The sequence below is a fragment of the Archocentrus centrarchus genome, chromosome 24, assembly GCF_007364275.1.
Source record: "Archocentrus centrarchus isolate MPI-CPG fArcCen1 chromosome 24, fArcCen1, whole genome shotgun sequence".
Taxonomy (NCBI): domain Eukaryota; kingdom Metazoa; phylum Chordata; class Actinopteri; order Cichliformes; family Cichlidae; genus Archocentrus; species Archocentrus centrarchus.
Window position 1 is genome coordinate 8,496,172 of NC_044369.1, and position 15,569 is coordinate 8,511,740.

The following is a 15,569-nucleotide window of genomic DNA, read 5'->3' on the forward strand; positions in this document are numbered from 1 at the left end:
TTTTATTGTGTAACATCTGATCAACAGGTCACTTTATCACAAGCGCGAGAATCCTTGAAAGATTATCACTGGGCTGCTCAAGGAGCAATAAGCTTCCTACATAATGCGGAGGCAACCTTCTTATCAGCTCCTGGAGGATTTTTAGATTGTGCTGAGGAACAAAAACAGACCAAAGAGGCTTTAGAAGCTCTTGAAGAAGGTTTTCAGGCTCATATTTGCCACTTTGTCGAACGGGTACCTCAACAACCTTGCCTATCCCGCTCAAACACTGAGCAGCTACACATCAACATCCTCAGCCAGTTACTGGTTGGAAGAGCCGTACTGGAGGCCCAGGCACAGCTCAGGCTTGAATCCTTGCAGAGGTACGTGGCTGTTCTCTACTCCTAAAGGTATATCGGTGTACCTCTGGGTCTTATGGGTTTTTTTCTTCACATTTCCTGTTCTTATAGGTGTGAATTGACACAGCAAAGTCACAAAAAGTGCCATGAAGACATCTGTCAGCATCTTTCACAGTTTGAGGACAGGCTTTCACAATGTGCTGCAGAACATGTGACATCATACGACAAATGTGTTGCCCAACAGAGAAGAGCTCAGGTAAGTTAGGTGCAGCTTTATAATGGAAATATCAGTATGCGTGCATACTGGATCTGTTTGAACCTGGCATTTTGTCTGGCAGTTTATAACTGTTAACTGTTTGGCTCCATGGCAGTGCTGGTCTATTTGACTTTGTACAATTTAAAATATTTCAATAACTGTTTGATTTTCATAACATTTTAAATTTATTCCATTCCTTTTTTGAAGCTTCTCGTGGAAGATCTTCACAGTCTCGCTGGGAGGATAGATGACCTGAGAGCTGGTTGTCCAATGCAGGGTTGTGGGGTTGGGAAGGATGGTGAGGTTGGTGCCTTCTGGAGGTGCTGGGTATCATTACGTCGTGGCGTTGGCCTCCTGATGGCACGCACAGAGCAGAGAGGAGAGGAGTGGAAGGACATTACTACAAGTGTAAGTTTTAATCTCCAGAAAGACTTTCATGTATAATTATATTTAAAAAGAAACAAATAAAGAGCAAATAAAATTTTAGATGATATTTTTTTCCCTTTTGAAACTTTTGCATTTCACTTCCAAATGAGGTTAAAGAACTAACCAGAAGTTAGCATGTCAGTTGACTTTTACTGTTTTCTGAGATTAAAGAAACAGAAAAGTGATCCATAGATATTGATGCTTCAATTCCATTTTCTTTAGATGGAGAAGTGCTGCAGCAGTTTGGCCAGTCTTCAGACAGAGGTTCGAGACTCCGCTACTGTGAACTTCACTTGGGAGGAACCGCAGGAGCTTCTTGCCCTGGCTGAGATGCATCAGACAGGCTTGGAGCAGGAGCAGCAGGCCTTGGCCTCCCTGGAGCATCGACTGGAGCACGCCCTGAGCTTATCAAGTTCCCAGGATTTCATCACCCCAGGGCCTATTGGCAAAATGCTGGTGAAGATCCAAGATAATGTCAGGAGGTGGGATTAATTTAACATGCATTTAGAAAGTAATTATTCATTTATGTTGAGTATGCTGAGAAGATACTTTTCCCCACAGCTTACAAGAACAGAACCTGCTGGTTGTAGCTGCAGCCCAGGCTGAGGAGAATGAGAGACAGCAAGTTCAAGAACAGATAGGAGAGATTCAGAAACGTGTGCTGGTCATTCTTCCGGCACTGGAAGTATGTTTGAATCCAAGCGAAAGACAGGTGTGGTTCATCTTTTTATGTCTCACAAGCTTAGAAACTTTGTATTTGAGATTTTATACAGAGTAACATTAAATAATGTCACAGCATGCAATGAAAAATTATTGCCTTTAGGTATATGTTGAATATCTCGTACTTGATTATTGTAGTTATTCGTCAGTGATAAAATGTTGATGTTTTATCTTGTGCTTAAAATACGTTTACTGTCTTATGAGGGTTTGCTTTGATGCCCCTTGCAGTAAAAAAAAGACTTAGCGAGAAATAGAAGCTGTGTTAACAAGCAAATTATTAGAAACTGCAAGCTGGTTTTTCAAGTACTAATCCTTCCAGCTGGTCTCATTTGTAGGTGCAGTAAATGGTTTACTGCCTCTTTTAATGAGGGTGCAGTCTGTTTGCTTTCTTAGTTTAACCATTTTGTAAAGGAGGATAGTGCTAAACCTCTGACCCACACTCCCAGTCTGTGCCTGTTTCCTATATTTCTTGTCCTTCTCATTTTCCACTTGCATTTCAACACTGACAGGAGCTCCGAAAGGAGTTGTCCTCCCAGAAGACCAAGCTTAAGTGCATCATGGACAGCGCACAGAGCCGATACGCAAAGGCTCCTGCTGATATAGGCAAGCAAATACAGGATCTTCAGGTGTCTCTGCAGAGAGCAGAAGAGAAGGTGACGAGAAACCGACCCGAATACTTCCTGTTGTTGTTGTCAAATAACTTATTTCTAACTAAAACCTGTTGTTCCAAATGTGTTTGTATGTGTTACACAGATCATAGAGAACAGCCTAGTTAAGAAGCTGGCAAGCAGAGTGCTGGAGTTGGGTTCTGGCATGGAAAAGGTGAAAGCACTACTGGAGCAAAGAAGTCCAACAGTCGGTGAAGCTCAAAATGTCCTGAAGGTGTGTGTGTTCCTTGTTTTCTGCTTGGCTGTGTGCAAAAATTAAATAAACTTGCTGTTTAATTATATCTTGTTTGTGTGCATCTGTCAGCTTGAGTATGCAAAAGCTTCCAAGCTGAAACTATTCAAACCTAGTGCAGAGGCAGAGAGCACGCAAAGGGAGAACAAATCATTTTGCTGTAGATCTGGTTCGCTTTCCTTTACTGTGAAATAGATGTCTTATTTCGCAGCTCTGCAAGTTCCCGTCTAGTTTGCCTTATAAATCACTCTTTACTTAATCTGACACTTTCTTAGCCTTGTTCTTTTCTTACAAAGTATGCCATAATTTGAATAACTATTTAACTTCAGTTGAGATTTGAAAAGTAGCCTTTGGGCCTTGAATAGCCTCTGCTAGCTATATTTTTTTATTGTGCAATGTATTTTATTCAAGCCAACTGAAACAGCTACAGCTTCCTGGGGACTAATGATAATCTGCGTTACTGTCTTGTTGTTCAGCACGTGTGGGATGAGCTGGACGCCTGGCACAGCAGCTTGATGCTCCTGGAGAGCGAGGTGCAAGATCTTGCAGAAGAGCAGCCGGATCAAGCGCAGCTTCTCATTGACCAGCTCACACAACCACAGCAGCTCTACCAAGATGCAGCACAGATGGTTGAGCAACGCACCACCTTTCTCAGCAAGGTCTGTTTGTGCCGCTGCTATTACTGCTCACCAATATAAATACATTACATTATCATTAGGTTTGACTGCATTCTTCCCCTATACGTTTTCTATATTCCTTCTTTTATGTCAGATCCCAAAGTGTCTTCAGGAGTTAGAAGATATTTTGTGCAGCGCCACCCGCTGGTTAGATGAAGCCCAGTCATGGCTCACTGCTCCCTGCTCATTCACAACAACAAAAAGCCTCCAGAATCATGCAAAGTCCCTGCAGGTAAGTCAGTGACTCCAATCATGCTGAAGTACCAGGTTAATGAATTTCATGTATTTTTATCTGTTTTATGCAGTCTCCATGACTTTATATTCAATAATATAATATTCTTATATTATTATCAGGCTAAAATAATACTGATAAAAAAAAATTACGTGTATAAAAACCAATATGGTGCAGAAATTGTTACGTGTCCAAGAACAAACATTTTGATCTGAAAATGAGCGTGAGACAAATGTTTTGACAAATGTTTCTTGAATAAGATTTAAATTTCTGATCTACAGTTGGTCCTGGATGACTCTGAGATGATTAGGCACAACCTGCAGGCCTTCAGGTCAGTGCTGGCTGAAATCTCTGCTGTGTGTGACATCACTACCCAGGAGGAAAGGCTGGAGCAGAACGACCAACAAGTCCTCAAAATGCAAGGCAGCATCCTCGAGCCGCTGGAGCAACTCCTGCAGGCTGTTGCAGTAAGAACGTTGACACTCGAGGCTTTTGGCATGTTGGCAATCTCAAACACCTCAGTTTGTGGCAGATTGACCTGAATGTCTGTACCTGAATTCTAGCCAGATTTTGAGACTGCAGCCATCTACAGTCCAGACAGTAGAAAGTGTCACAAACATTGGTAGGGAGAGGTGAGGTGTAAGAGACACCCACGGCCAGAATGGACACTGGAGGTGTGTCACTTTAAGTGCGCTGTAGTCATCAGTAAAGTTAAAGAAGAACCCATTCAGATATTTTTAAGTGTTGAATGAATAAGAATAGGCATATAAAACACTTTTCATTCAAAGCTACATGCCAAGTCCCTGACAGAATTCCTGACTATTTCCATCTCAGATGGTGGAGGGATTGGAAGCTGAGCTGAAGACTGTAGAGAAAAATGTGCCGAAAATCAGAACAATTTTATCCTCCATAGACGACTGCAACATAACCCTGACAGAGCATCTGCACAACAGACAGGTATGGCAATGCAGTTATTTATTTGTATTGGATAGTAGTAATAGTAGTAATATTACTGTTATTACTACACGGAATACAAAACTCCTTTTGACAAGGAAGCAATTCTGATAAAAACCATGAATATAAAAGATAACCAGTGTGATTAAAACACTTGCATTTACAGCCCTGCTGTATGTCTAACCTTATAGGGAAAAAATGTCAGACTAACAGTTTACACATGTTTCAGGTGATCCTGGCTAATGTGCATTCAATGCGGAGGACGCTAGAGGAGATAGAGAGATGCAAAGGAGAGCTTCACATCCCACTAGGGGCAGAAGAAGGCCTTCAGGTCCACTCCAGAGGCAAACTGCTCCTGCAGTCACTCGAGGAGCTGGAACTTCAAACCAGGCAGCAAACCTCTCTGCTTGAGGTACGCCATGTCTGAATCTCACTGCACAGGGAAAAATAATGATTTTGTTCTGTTGCAGGAGAATATGATGGTGAGATAAAGGGTGCATATGATGCTGTCCTTATTTTGCTGATGTAATTTCACATTGAGCTATGAAGCAGGGATTATTCTTGTCTCCACCTAAAGCCAGTTTTTATGCAGTCACCTCGGTCACCTTGTCTCTTTGACTAACGCAGGACAAGATAAGAGCGGAGGAAGAAGCAGGCATGAGTCTTGGCATCACTGCAGTCTCTCAGGAGATGGACAGATCTCTGCAAAGACACCTGGTCCAGGTAAAAATATGTTAGCAAACCAACTGACTAATCTAAATCAGCTAAACAAATAACACGTGTGTGATCTTTGCTTTTTACAGTCATGATTGTCTTTTGAATTAAACCAATTAAACACTTCTAATCATTTAATGCTTACAGTTTACAGCACCTTTTGATCAAAGTTTTTTGAGAGAGGGAAAATAAATCACAAAGTACAGGATTTCTTCTCTGCTGCCAAATTTTAAAGGTGTACTTTGGGGCTAAGAAGGCCAGTAGAGCTGATGAATTCTTCAAGTGAAGTGACTATCCCCCCTATTCACTCTATTCACTCTCTTCACTCTGTTATCTGGGATTATTTGAACCTGCCTATCAGAGTCCTGTCTAACTGTATATGGATAATTCTACTGAGCTGTTCAGCAGGCTCAAAGAAATCCTAAAAAAAATGTTTGTTTTTTTTTGGGGGGGGGGGGGGGGGGGGGGGGGGGGGTTCTATTGTTCTATATTGATAAGCTGTATATTGGTGTTTTGACTTTAAATTAAAGATGGATAATCTTCCCCAAAAAGACAATTATATTTGTGAAGTTCCAGATAAAAACCAAAAGATAGAATGAAAATACAGCAACAATGAAATTGTGACTGCTAGCAGAGACGGCTAATAGAAACTTTAACATTTACTTTTATTTACTGATATTACTTGAACAGAATGAAGAGAGTCAGTGGAGAGCAAATCATTCTTCAAATTTTCTTTTAAATCACAAATTTGATCATATATCCACTCTCATCACTGAAAGCAGGGGGCTTTTGAGGTGTTTTATTCAGAGGAAGAGGAGGATGAGGATGACAGGAGTTGTCACTCGTCATCCTCTGACACACTAACAAGCAGTATTCCAGAGGTAAATCAGATGTGATTACGCTGCATGAGAGCATGTCTGTGGGTGTCTTTTTGGTTTCATTCCAAAATTTCACATTTATTATTCAAGCTTATTGATAGAATTTAAAGTAAAACCCTCACAAACAGAACATATGAGACTTAGCAAGTGTCTTTAAAAATACACATAATTTTATGTGTATTGGAATGAAACTCATTTCTTGGGCATCCTCTTCTCTAATTATTCCAGTTGTATTTGTTCTTTCTGGTCATCCTAACTCAATTCATGAAAAAAAAAGGTAATGCTTTCTTTTAAGGCCTGCCCTTAGGCCGTAACTATCCTGTCAGTAAATCTTAGTTATGTGGAATTACGCTGTAATTATTTTTAATTCCGCCGTAATTATTTTTTACTACGGCTGAATTATGTTTAATTCTGCTGTAATTATTTTTTAATTCCGCCGTAATTATTTTTTACTACGGCTGAATTATGTTTAATTCTGCTGTAATTATTTTTTAATTCCGCCGTAATTATTTTTACTACAGCTAATTATTTTTAATTACGCTGTAATTATTTTTAATTCCGCCGTAATTATTTTTATTACAGCTGAATTATTTTTAATTCCACTGTAATTAGTTTTTAATTCTGCCGTAATTATTTTTAATTCCGCCGTAATTATTTTTAATTCCGCCGTAATTATTTTTACTACGGCTGAATTATTTTTAATTCTGCTGTAATTATTTTTTAATTCCGCCGTAATTATTTTTACTATGGCTGAATTATTTTTAATTCCGCCGTAATTATTTTTAATTACGCTGTAATTATTTTTTAATTATGCCATAATTATTTTTACTACGGCGGAATTAAAAATAATTACGGCGGAATTCCACATAACTAAAATTAACTTACAGGATAGTTACGGCCTAAGGGCGGGCCTTAAAAGAAAGCGTTACCAAAAAAAAAAAAAAGTGCCACCTGACCATCACAAAACTGCCTGAAAAAAATACAGAATGATTCTTAATTATCCTAATAAAAATTCATAATTTAAATTATGTATAAAGTATAAAGTATTTCAAGGGATGAAGGTAGGAGTGTTTTTAGAAAAGTACATGAACTAGGTCTTTCAAATTGGGGGGGGGGGGGGGGGGGGGGGGGGGGGGTAATAATTATATGACACTATAGCTAAATGAATATGGACTGGTAATGCTTTATTTTGAAAAAATAATGTCAGCAGGGACCTGACATTTTGTATAATTCCTTGATTATATCTTTATCCTGGTATTTGTTCAGGTGAATCTGAGACGATCAGATGGTAGGCATTTGGTGAACTGACATGGAATGACCCTTTGATTTACTTCAATTCAATTCACAATTTTTAACTCAAATACTTTTTTTTTTTTCCTGTGGAAGAAATTAGCACATTTCCCGCATGCTCATTGTGCTTCCTGATAACCCCACTCTGCCGCTGTCAGAAGCAGCTGCTCCGCAGAAACCTTTTCCTTTCATGCACGCAGAATGAGGATATCATCTGTGATGAACATGTTTGTTTGTGCAAGGATTCGGTTCGCATTTGTATATTTACCCAACCAATGTCTTAGGACCCGGAGGAGACACTCACACTTTCAGATGTGCAGGAGGAGGGTATGGCAGAACATAAGCTGCTGTCAGATATTAAGGTAAATAATGTTTAATTTTGGATATACATTTATTTAAGAGCATTTAAGCCTTTTTCATTAAATTTTTTATAACATTTTGATAAGTATTTATTTCTTAGTGGTCAAAGTGGAAAAATATATTAACTAATCAATAAAGTTTTAAATAAGAATAAGTCAAGGAGTGCTATAAGGTGTAGTTATTTCTAGCAACATATTTCATTTATCTTTCAGGATCTAGAGGATCCTCAGTCTTCTTCCGGAGATGCAGAAAATTCTGAGTCAGATGTCAACCTTGGATCTAAATGTGTTGAAACTGGAATAATAACACCTGACTCTACAGCTGATTTTGACAAAGTGCTTAGTCCTGGATCTGTGACCGCTCAGTCACGAAACACCGCAACCATCCCTGCAGCCGAAGGCCAGTTTAAAGCTGCTGTTGTGGACCAGCACAGGTCACCAAAACATGAAGCCTTTGATGCTGATGCTCGCACAAAGACCCCTCAGGTGGCAGCTGCAGTGGGAGACACGAGGCTGATTCCTTCAAGACCTATAACTCCATTTACTGCTCGAGGAACATCAGATGATCTCATAGATGAGGAAGAGGACGATCCATTGCTGTCCACAGCTCCCAATCCAAATTTGGTAAGTTTTAATAGATTTCAATCAAAGTTATTTAAACTCATGTAAATATTTTTAATTTTCTGAAAAAGTAGTATATTAAATAATTATTCAGTGACTGATTAATGACTTTTTTGTTTGTTTGCACAGGATGTTTTTAATAGACTGAAAGAGCAAACTGAAGTCAGCACCAGATGTTTGTTGGAAGGATCCCAGCAGTTTCCTGAAGAGCCAATCAGGTAAAAGTTCCGGTCGTACTATTTGAGTATTGGAGCTTTGACTTCCTGTGTAAACAGCATATCATAGGCTCAAACTTTTTGTGCTCCCTAGCTTGGCTGGACACGAAAATGTTAACCACGAGCGCCAAAGGTGGAGCCACCTTCATTCCAAGATTTCTGAAAAGCTGACCACTTTGAAAAAGGTTAAGGAGGAGCGTCAAAGTCAGATCTGCAGAGAGGATGGAGGGACTGGAGAAAAGGCAAGAAAATACATGCTGTGTCTGAATATGTGTGTGTTGAGTCGGACTGCACGATGCGCATGAGGGATGAGATGATGGAAATGAAATTATTTCTAAGATGCGGATGCTATGACACCAGCACAATCATTACATCTGTTACCAGGGCAACAGGTTACCAGGTTTGCTCAGTACTTTCATCCTGTTCTCTGTGCTGATGCTCATTTTTGCTTTCACATCAGTGAAGTTGTCTGTCTTTTATAATGAAAAAGAAAAAGTATATTATTATTAGTGTTCCCTTTGCCACTAAAATACGTTTTGTTTTACCGGAAGCAAAATAGTGGATCACATATAAATTAATATGAAAAGATGATGCAGTAAATTTAGCTCATTGTGTCTCTGCCCAGCTACACCCTTCTTAAATTTTACGTTTGTGTTTAGGTTCCAGACGAGTTGATATCACCTGGATCTACTGGTGCAGTTCTTCAGCAGATACAGGAGTCCACCACCGTGCTAAGACAAATAGTATGTATAATTGAAAGAGAGTTAAGAAGTGTATTCATGCTCTAAATCCACAGGTTACTGACGACTTTAAATAGTACACTGACCCAGCAAATGACTGACTTACATGGATCTCTGAGACGCAATGAAATAATCAGGTTCATTTAAAAAAAAAAAAGAAAAAACTTTTCAAGTTTGTCACGTTTTCACGCCATTCTGTGACAAAATCAGGCAGCACGCTATAAATAATTCTTCCAGTTTTTTTCATCTCATTATTGAGTAGAAAACTGCAAAGTAAACTAGCATAGTAATAAACAGTTTATAAGATGCATGATCTAAAATGTTCCTAGAATCAGACCTCGAAAAACTGTGTTGAGTCATATTGATGATGATGTTTTACGTTTCCCAGGTGAGCTCTGCAGATGGTTCTCATGCAGGTCTGAAGGAGGAGTTTTACGAGGCTGCACGGGGGGTCCTCCTCTGCCTGGACTCTTTCACTGGCCTTCTGCTGACGCGTGACAGCGCTGGTGAGGATGAATCCCATTTGAGGCTGCTGCAGCAGGAGGTGAGCGACAAAAATACTGCTCACAAATACATTTACACTCACTGCCACTTCATTAGGTACACCTTGCTGGTAGCTCTTTTTGCCTTCAGAATTGCTTTGATGCCTCGTGGCATAGCTTCAAAAAGGTGCTGGAAACATTCCTCGGAGATTTTGGTTCATACTGATGTGGTGGCATCACACAATTGCTGCTCATGGACTGCACATCCATGATGTGTATCTTTTCTATCATATCGCAAATGGATTCATAAGTGATGACTGTGACATTTGAGCACAGTGAACTCATTGACATTTTCAAGAAACCGGTTGGAGATTTGAGCTTTGTGATACAGCACATGGAAGATGGGTACACTGTGATCATAAAAGGATGGACTTGGTCAGCAACAACACCTGCATATCTTTGGTGTAATGAGTGGCGATTTGAGCTACTGTTGCCTTCCTGTCAACTCAAAACACTCTGGCCATTCTCCTCTGACCTCTGGCATCAACACAGCATTTTCACTCAGAACTCAGAGAACTGCTGCTCACTGGATATCGTCTTCTCTTTCCCCATGAAACCTAAAGAAGGTTTTATGGGAAAATCTCAGTAGAACAACAGTTTCTGAAAATACTCAGACCAGCAATGCCACATTCTTCCCCAGTCTGATGCTCTTCATGCCTAAGTGCATTGAATTGCTGCAATGTTATTGCCTGATTGGATATTTGTGTTAATGAGCAGTTGAACAATTGTACCTAAGCGGCCAGTGACTGTACATTTCCTTTACTATCGTATCATTTTATGGCTCTGCATACTTCAAAATTCAATGTGAGGGTTGAATTTTTCCATTTCATTTGTCCCTTTTTGTGTTTGTGTACACAGTGTGTATCAGCTGAGCTGTGTACCCTGTCTCAGCTGATGAGTAAAGTGGAGTCAGAGACCAGGCCTGCACTTTCAAAGGAAGAACCAGATGCTTACAGCTGTTTGACCTGCCTTCAGGATTGTCTTCATACGGCCCAGCTGGCCTTGACTTCCTCCCACAATCAGCTTATTGAAGATCCAGGCCTCAAGGACCCGTGTCAGGTTTGAAATAAACTGCAGCTCAGTGCCCACCCTTTTCCATCCTTTCCCACTCTTTCCCAGGACTAGATCAAATCTGCTCCATGCCTATGGATGTGCAGAATCCGTGTGTCACTAAAACACTTTGACATGTTTTAGTGATTTCAATACTGTAACTGAATGTTCTGAATTAAAAAAAAAAAAAAATTCAAATGTCAACACAATCACTGGTATTGTACTGTAAGTACTGTAATCATCATACAGTTTCTGCAGTAGTTTCTATTTTGTGTGGTACCTTATTCTTGTAATTTCACTATACAGGTTTAGATTTTACAGACGAAACATGCATTACAATGACAGAACAGTAAAATGATCTCCCTCTCAACAAGCTTTGAGCCTCAAGCTTCTTACATATCAAGAAAAATAATCCAACACATATATTATTAAAGGGACAAGAACAGTTTGACATAAGAGCATTTTCATAATAATAATTATTTTGCTTAAGTATAATTTAGAGATTTTTTTATGTCATGCAGTAATCCTGTGTTTGTAAAGTACCTCTGTAGTTCTTGTATAATATAACGCATTACTTGTGTCTCACATAGGAGCTCTCCTCCAATCAGCTGTGTCTTCTGAATGAGTTTGATTTTGGACAGAGTCAAATCTTTCCAAATCTAAAGGATACTCCTTCTTTGGAGGTATGTTTGCGGCATATATGTGCATGTTTAATAATACCAGTTTTCCAATACAAGCAAAGGCCTAATTGGCATGCTATTAATATAAAAGTAAAGCATCCATTACAGGCAATTACTATGTTATCAGACACATACAGAATGATGAATTTGCTCAAATTATTCAGACATATTAAATCTTGCTGACTTGTTGTGGATGCTGTAGTTAACTGAGTGCATTTCACTACCATTGTAGTTGCTCCTGATGCAGGATCTGTGTTTCAAAAGTTAATGGTATTCTCCCTAAATTCTGCTGCTCACCTGTATCTGTGCAGTGTGTGCTGGGCAGACATCTGAGGGAAAGTCCAGGGGAAAAGGCCAAGCTACAGCACAGTTCTCGGTCCTTGCTTCAGGGGATAACGCGGCTCCTGGAATTGGGTGAAGAATGCACAAGAGAAAGAAAGATGAGCCAGGTTCAGAGCCGCAGTAAACTTCAAGCTGTTCTCTGCAGAAACAAGGTATCTGACTTTCAGAAAGTTCTTCAAAACACATGCAAAGCCCAGATTTAAGTTTGGTGCAGTACTGCAAGAGTGTGAAGAAAACTCGTGATTTTAAAAGAGACATATTATACAAGCACAACCTCAACTAATTAATCATTAGACACCCAAATATCTAGACCTCAATCACATCTGCTTTGATGCCACATTTGTTTAATTTACAATAACGTTGCTTGTCTCTTGGTGATATAGAAGCTCATGCAGGTCCTCCGGTCCCAGATGGCTTTTGTTCAGTATCTATTCCAACATGAGCCAGAAGCACTCAAGTGTCAAGAGGATGAACGGGTACAGCTGGAAGTCAGGGCCAAATCACTCCAGCAACAGGCTCTGGAACAGGAAGTAGCTTCTCAAAGGAGGCTTCAGGTTTGTAGCTCATATTTGCTGAAGGCCATATGAATTTATACATACACAAATGTGCACTTTGTTTTATTATTCCTGGAAAAAAACACACACATTCATAGACTGAATGTCAGAGTAGGTGCATGGGTTTATATTTGGCTCTGTTCTAGGAGTGGACCCGCTGGGAGGATAATTGTGGTCGATTGGGGAGAGTGCTGGATGAGTCTGAAGCCTTCATCAGCAGATGGGAGCCAGAGGGAGATGATGATAAGGAGGAGCTAGTGCAGCACAGACTAGATGCCTGCCAGGTACATCCTGTCACACTTCACATAATTTGTTCTCACTTCTCTAAGTCAGAGCTGTTTTGTTACTCTGTCTTTCTCCTTAGCATAATCTGCTAAATATCATTTAAACTAGTAGACATGTCCTCCCAGGTTTGCCAGTAGGAGCTGGTTTTGTAGTAATTTTAGTTTTGATGGGCTTATTTTTACTATTCATACGGGAATCAGTTCATATTAACAAAATGTTTCAGTTTTATAATCTTTTCCCCCATAAAGATAGAAAGAGAAGAAAGTGCCTCCTCTAATAAGACCCCTGGGCTCTAGTCTACTGTATTTCCCAGACAGCGTCTTAATAAACTATAAAGATACTTAGTTGAACTTAATGTTGAGTTGTTGGCTTTTATGGTTAGGTGAGGCAGGAAGACAGACTTTTTTGTTTTCCAGGTTACAGTCAGAATTAATTAAAAGTAGAAGTCCACATTTGGTGGTTGCTTTTCATCTATTAAGGCTTTTATAGCTCAAGATGTGCTACATGTACCACCACAGACTAATGATTAATGCCCTGCTCAAAGAGCTGGCCTCCAGTTCACTTGGACTTGTGTCCAAGTGCGAAACTTGAACATAGCTTCAGCTCGTCACGACTCAAAATTTCCACGATGAAAACATCCCCAAATGACCTAAACATAAATAGAATAATGAGCTTCTTTGTGATTTGTGAGAGCTGTTCTCTTCAACATAGTCACATTATAATGAATGTGTGTGTGTGTGTGTGTGCGCGTGTGTGTGTGTGTGCGCGTGTGTGTGAGAGAGAGAGAGACAGAGTGAGGAGCCAAGGTGTTCCTTTCAATTTGGAAGAATAAAGGAAAGGACTGGGGGGGGAATACTGGTGGGGGAAAAAATGGGAAATTAGAAGCTAACTGTGGCCGGTAATAAACTGTGAGCTGCGACCATATGGAAGAGTGAGATGGTATTAGTGACATTGAGAAAGGGATAATCTTTTGTTTCCTGAATTTTTCTTTTCCCTTTAACTTTTTTACTTGTCAGTTTTCTGTCCCCTGCCTCTTTCATGTGCTATTTTACATATGTCTGAAGTGTCTCTGAGCATTAGTGTGTAGACTGCTTTTTCAGACATTCTAAGCAAAAGCACTGATTAGGCTCCTTGTCACTCAGAAAATGCTGGTCCAGCTGGATGACAGCAAAGCTGCTTTAGGAGTGATCCTGGATCAGGGGAAGGTCCTGCAGGCAGAGCCCCTGTTTGCTGCCTCAGCCCATCAAGCAGGCGGCGCTCTGGAGCTGCGCTGGAAGAGCACCTACAGGCTTACGGAGCAAGAGATTCAGCACTGCAGAAACATCCAGGACGCCCGAGTCAGGTGATCCAGGCGCATCGAGATCTTTATGATCCAGCAGTTAAAGTTCAGGAGTTTAAATTATTCTCTGATTTTGTTCCTTTGTTCGATGCTAAAATATGTGCCAAAAATCCTCTTTCTCCCCAACCTGAGCTTTTTAAAATTGCTATTAAAAAGACCTCCCTAACAAGATGTTATTTCACAACCCTTCAGTGTTACTATGTGAGTAAGTGTCTCACAACCACCTGTCTGTCAGCTGCGTTGCAGCTGTATTGTTATAGGATTAGTACTACCGGCTGTAGTATTTTTTAAGTCAGAGGTATGATTCATTGCTAGTTTTTTCTTTACCTTCAGTAGAGTAATGGAGATTGGAGTAGTAGAAATTTTTAACAAGATGATTAACGGCACTTTAACTTAAAATTATGAGGAATATTTAAGCAAATATGTTTGCAGCCTACGGTATAGGAGCATCCTGAAACCCACCCAGTGTGTGAAAATCTAAAAAAGATGGATATCTGAATGACTTGTGGTTTTACCACAAACATGTCGTGGATTCCTCTTGTTAGGTTTTTAATTATGCCCAGAAATGTTGCCTGGGATCTTAGTCAGTAAAAAGTGAAGTGCAGACCCCACAAACGTGACAAATGAAAGACAGACATGAGGAAAGAATTCCTACATGGATTTTTACAGCGGCAGTTCAACAATGGGCCGTTCAGAGACTCCAACACGCTAGCTGAACGTAGTCTACAATCCTAACATCAGAAGAAAAAAGCACTCATCTACAAGCCCTATTTATTACTATTGGACCCAAGCCCAAGTCCTTACCTCACTCCGTGTGAAGGTGCAGTCATGTTCTGCCCCACTGGTTGAGCGATCTGCTGTTCTCATCCTCCCCACAGATTCCAGACCAATTTTGACTCGGTCAGTGAATGGCTGGCTGGTGCCAACGATCACCTGAAGACTTTGTCAGGTCTGGCAGATACTTCTGACGTGAATCAGGAGTGTGTTAAAAGCAGTCTCATCAAACTGCTGGTAAGATTCTTCCGTGATCTCATCAAATAGCCTTTGACCTAAAAATACATAATAACGGTCCAATCAAAGACTCTCTGCAATCAATCACTAATACCTATCCTTTTCATTCTAGTTTGGATTCAAATGAATCACTTCCTCGTGCTTCATGTGGTTTAAGTCTTTATCGAGCACTTTGTTGGATGCATTTGCTACAGAATTCTACAATCTCTGCTATGTTTGGTTGATACAAGCTGAAGATGTTCAAAGAACAATCAAAGAACATAGTCAGCAGGATTTGTCACCCAAAGATGATCAGATATAATCTTTATAACATTATTCATGAATGCATTGATGAAAATCTGCTTCCTAAAATGACATAATATTTATTGATTGGACACTTGTCACTGATTTCAGCTATGATGGGCACAATGAGCAAAGAAGGCTCAGCATTGTATATAAACATTGTA

General features: G+C 40.0%; 1 protein-coding gene across 1 annotated transcript in view; it reads left to right on the forward strand.

The window, feature by feature from the left end:
• Positions 1-15,569, forward strand: part of syne2a (spectrin repeat containing, nuclear envelope 2a) — an 86,593-nt gene that overhangs the window by 39,566 nt on the left and 31,458 nt on the right. Inside the window, exons 50-76 of the mRNA XM_030721973.1 lie at positions 28-362; positions 450-594; positions 802-1,002; positions 1,243-1,502; positions 1,582-1,732; positions 2,250-2,393; positions 2,494-2,622; positions 3,117-3,299; positions 3,412-3,549; positions 3,831-4,016; positions 4,384-4,506; positions 4,733-4,915; positions 5,131-5,226; positions 5,997-6,098; positions 7,670-7,747; positions 7,958-8,368; positions 8,495-8,583; positions 8,675-8,822; positions 9,240-9,323; positions 9,709-9,864; positions 10,721-10,921; positions 11,503-11,595; positions 11,904-12,086; positions 12,318-12,488; positions 12,635-12,772; positions 13,916-14,115; positions 14,991-15,123. Of these exons, the coding sequence (XP_030577833.1) occupies positions 28-362; positions 450-594; positions 802-1,002; positions 1,243-1,502; positions 1,582-1,732; positions 2,250-2,393; positions 2,494-2,622; positions 3,117-3,299; positions 3,412-3,549; positions 3,831-4,016; positions 4,384-4,506; positions 4,733-4,915; positions 5,131-5,226; positions 5,997-6,098; positions 7,670-7,747; positions 7,958-8,368; positions 8,495-8,583; positions 8,675-8,822; positions 9,240-9,323; positions 9,709-9,864; positions 10,721-10,921; positions 11,503-11,595; positions 11,904-12,086; positions 12,318-12,488; positions 12,635-12,772; positions 13,916-14,115; positions 14,991-15,123 (4,461 nt within the window). The remainder of the gene's footprint in view (positions 1-27; positions 363-449; positions 595-801; positions 1,003-1,242; positions 1,503-1,581; positions 1,733-2,249; positions 2,394-2,493; positions 2,623-3,116; positions 3,300-3,411; positions 3,550-3,830; positions 4,017-4,383; positions 4,507-4,732; positions 4,916-5,130; positions 5,227-5,996; positions 6,099-7,669; positions 7,748-7,957; positions 8,369-8,494; positions 8,584-8,674; positions 8,823-9,239; positions 9,324-9,708; positions 9,865-10,720; positions 10,922-11,502; positions 11,596-11,903; positions 12,087-12,317; positions 12,489-12,634; positions 12,773-13,915; positions 14,116-14,990; positions 15,124-15,569) is intronic.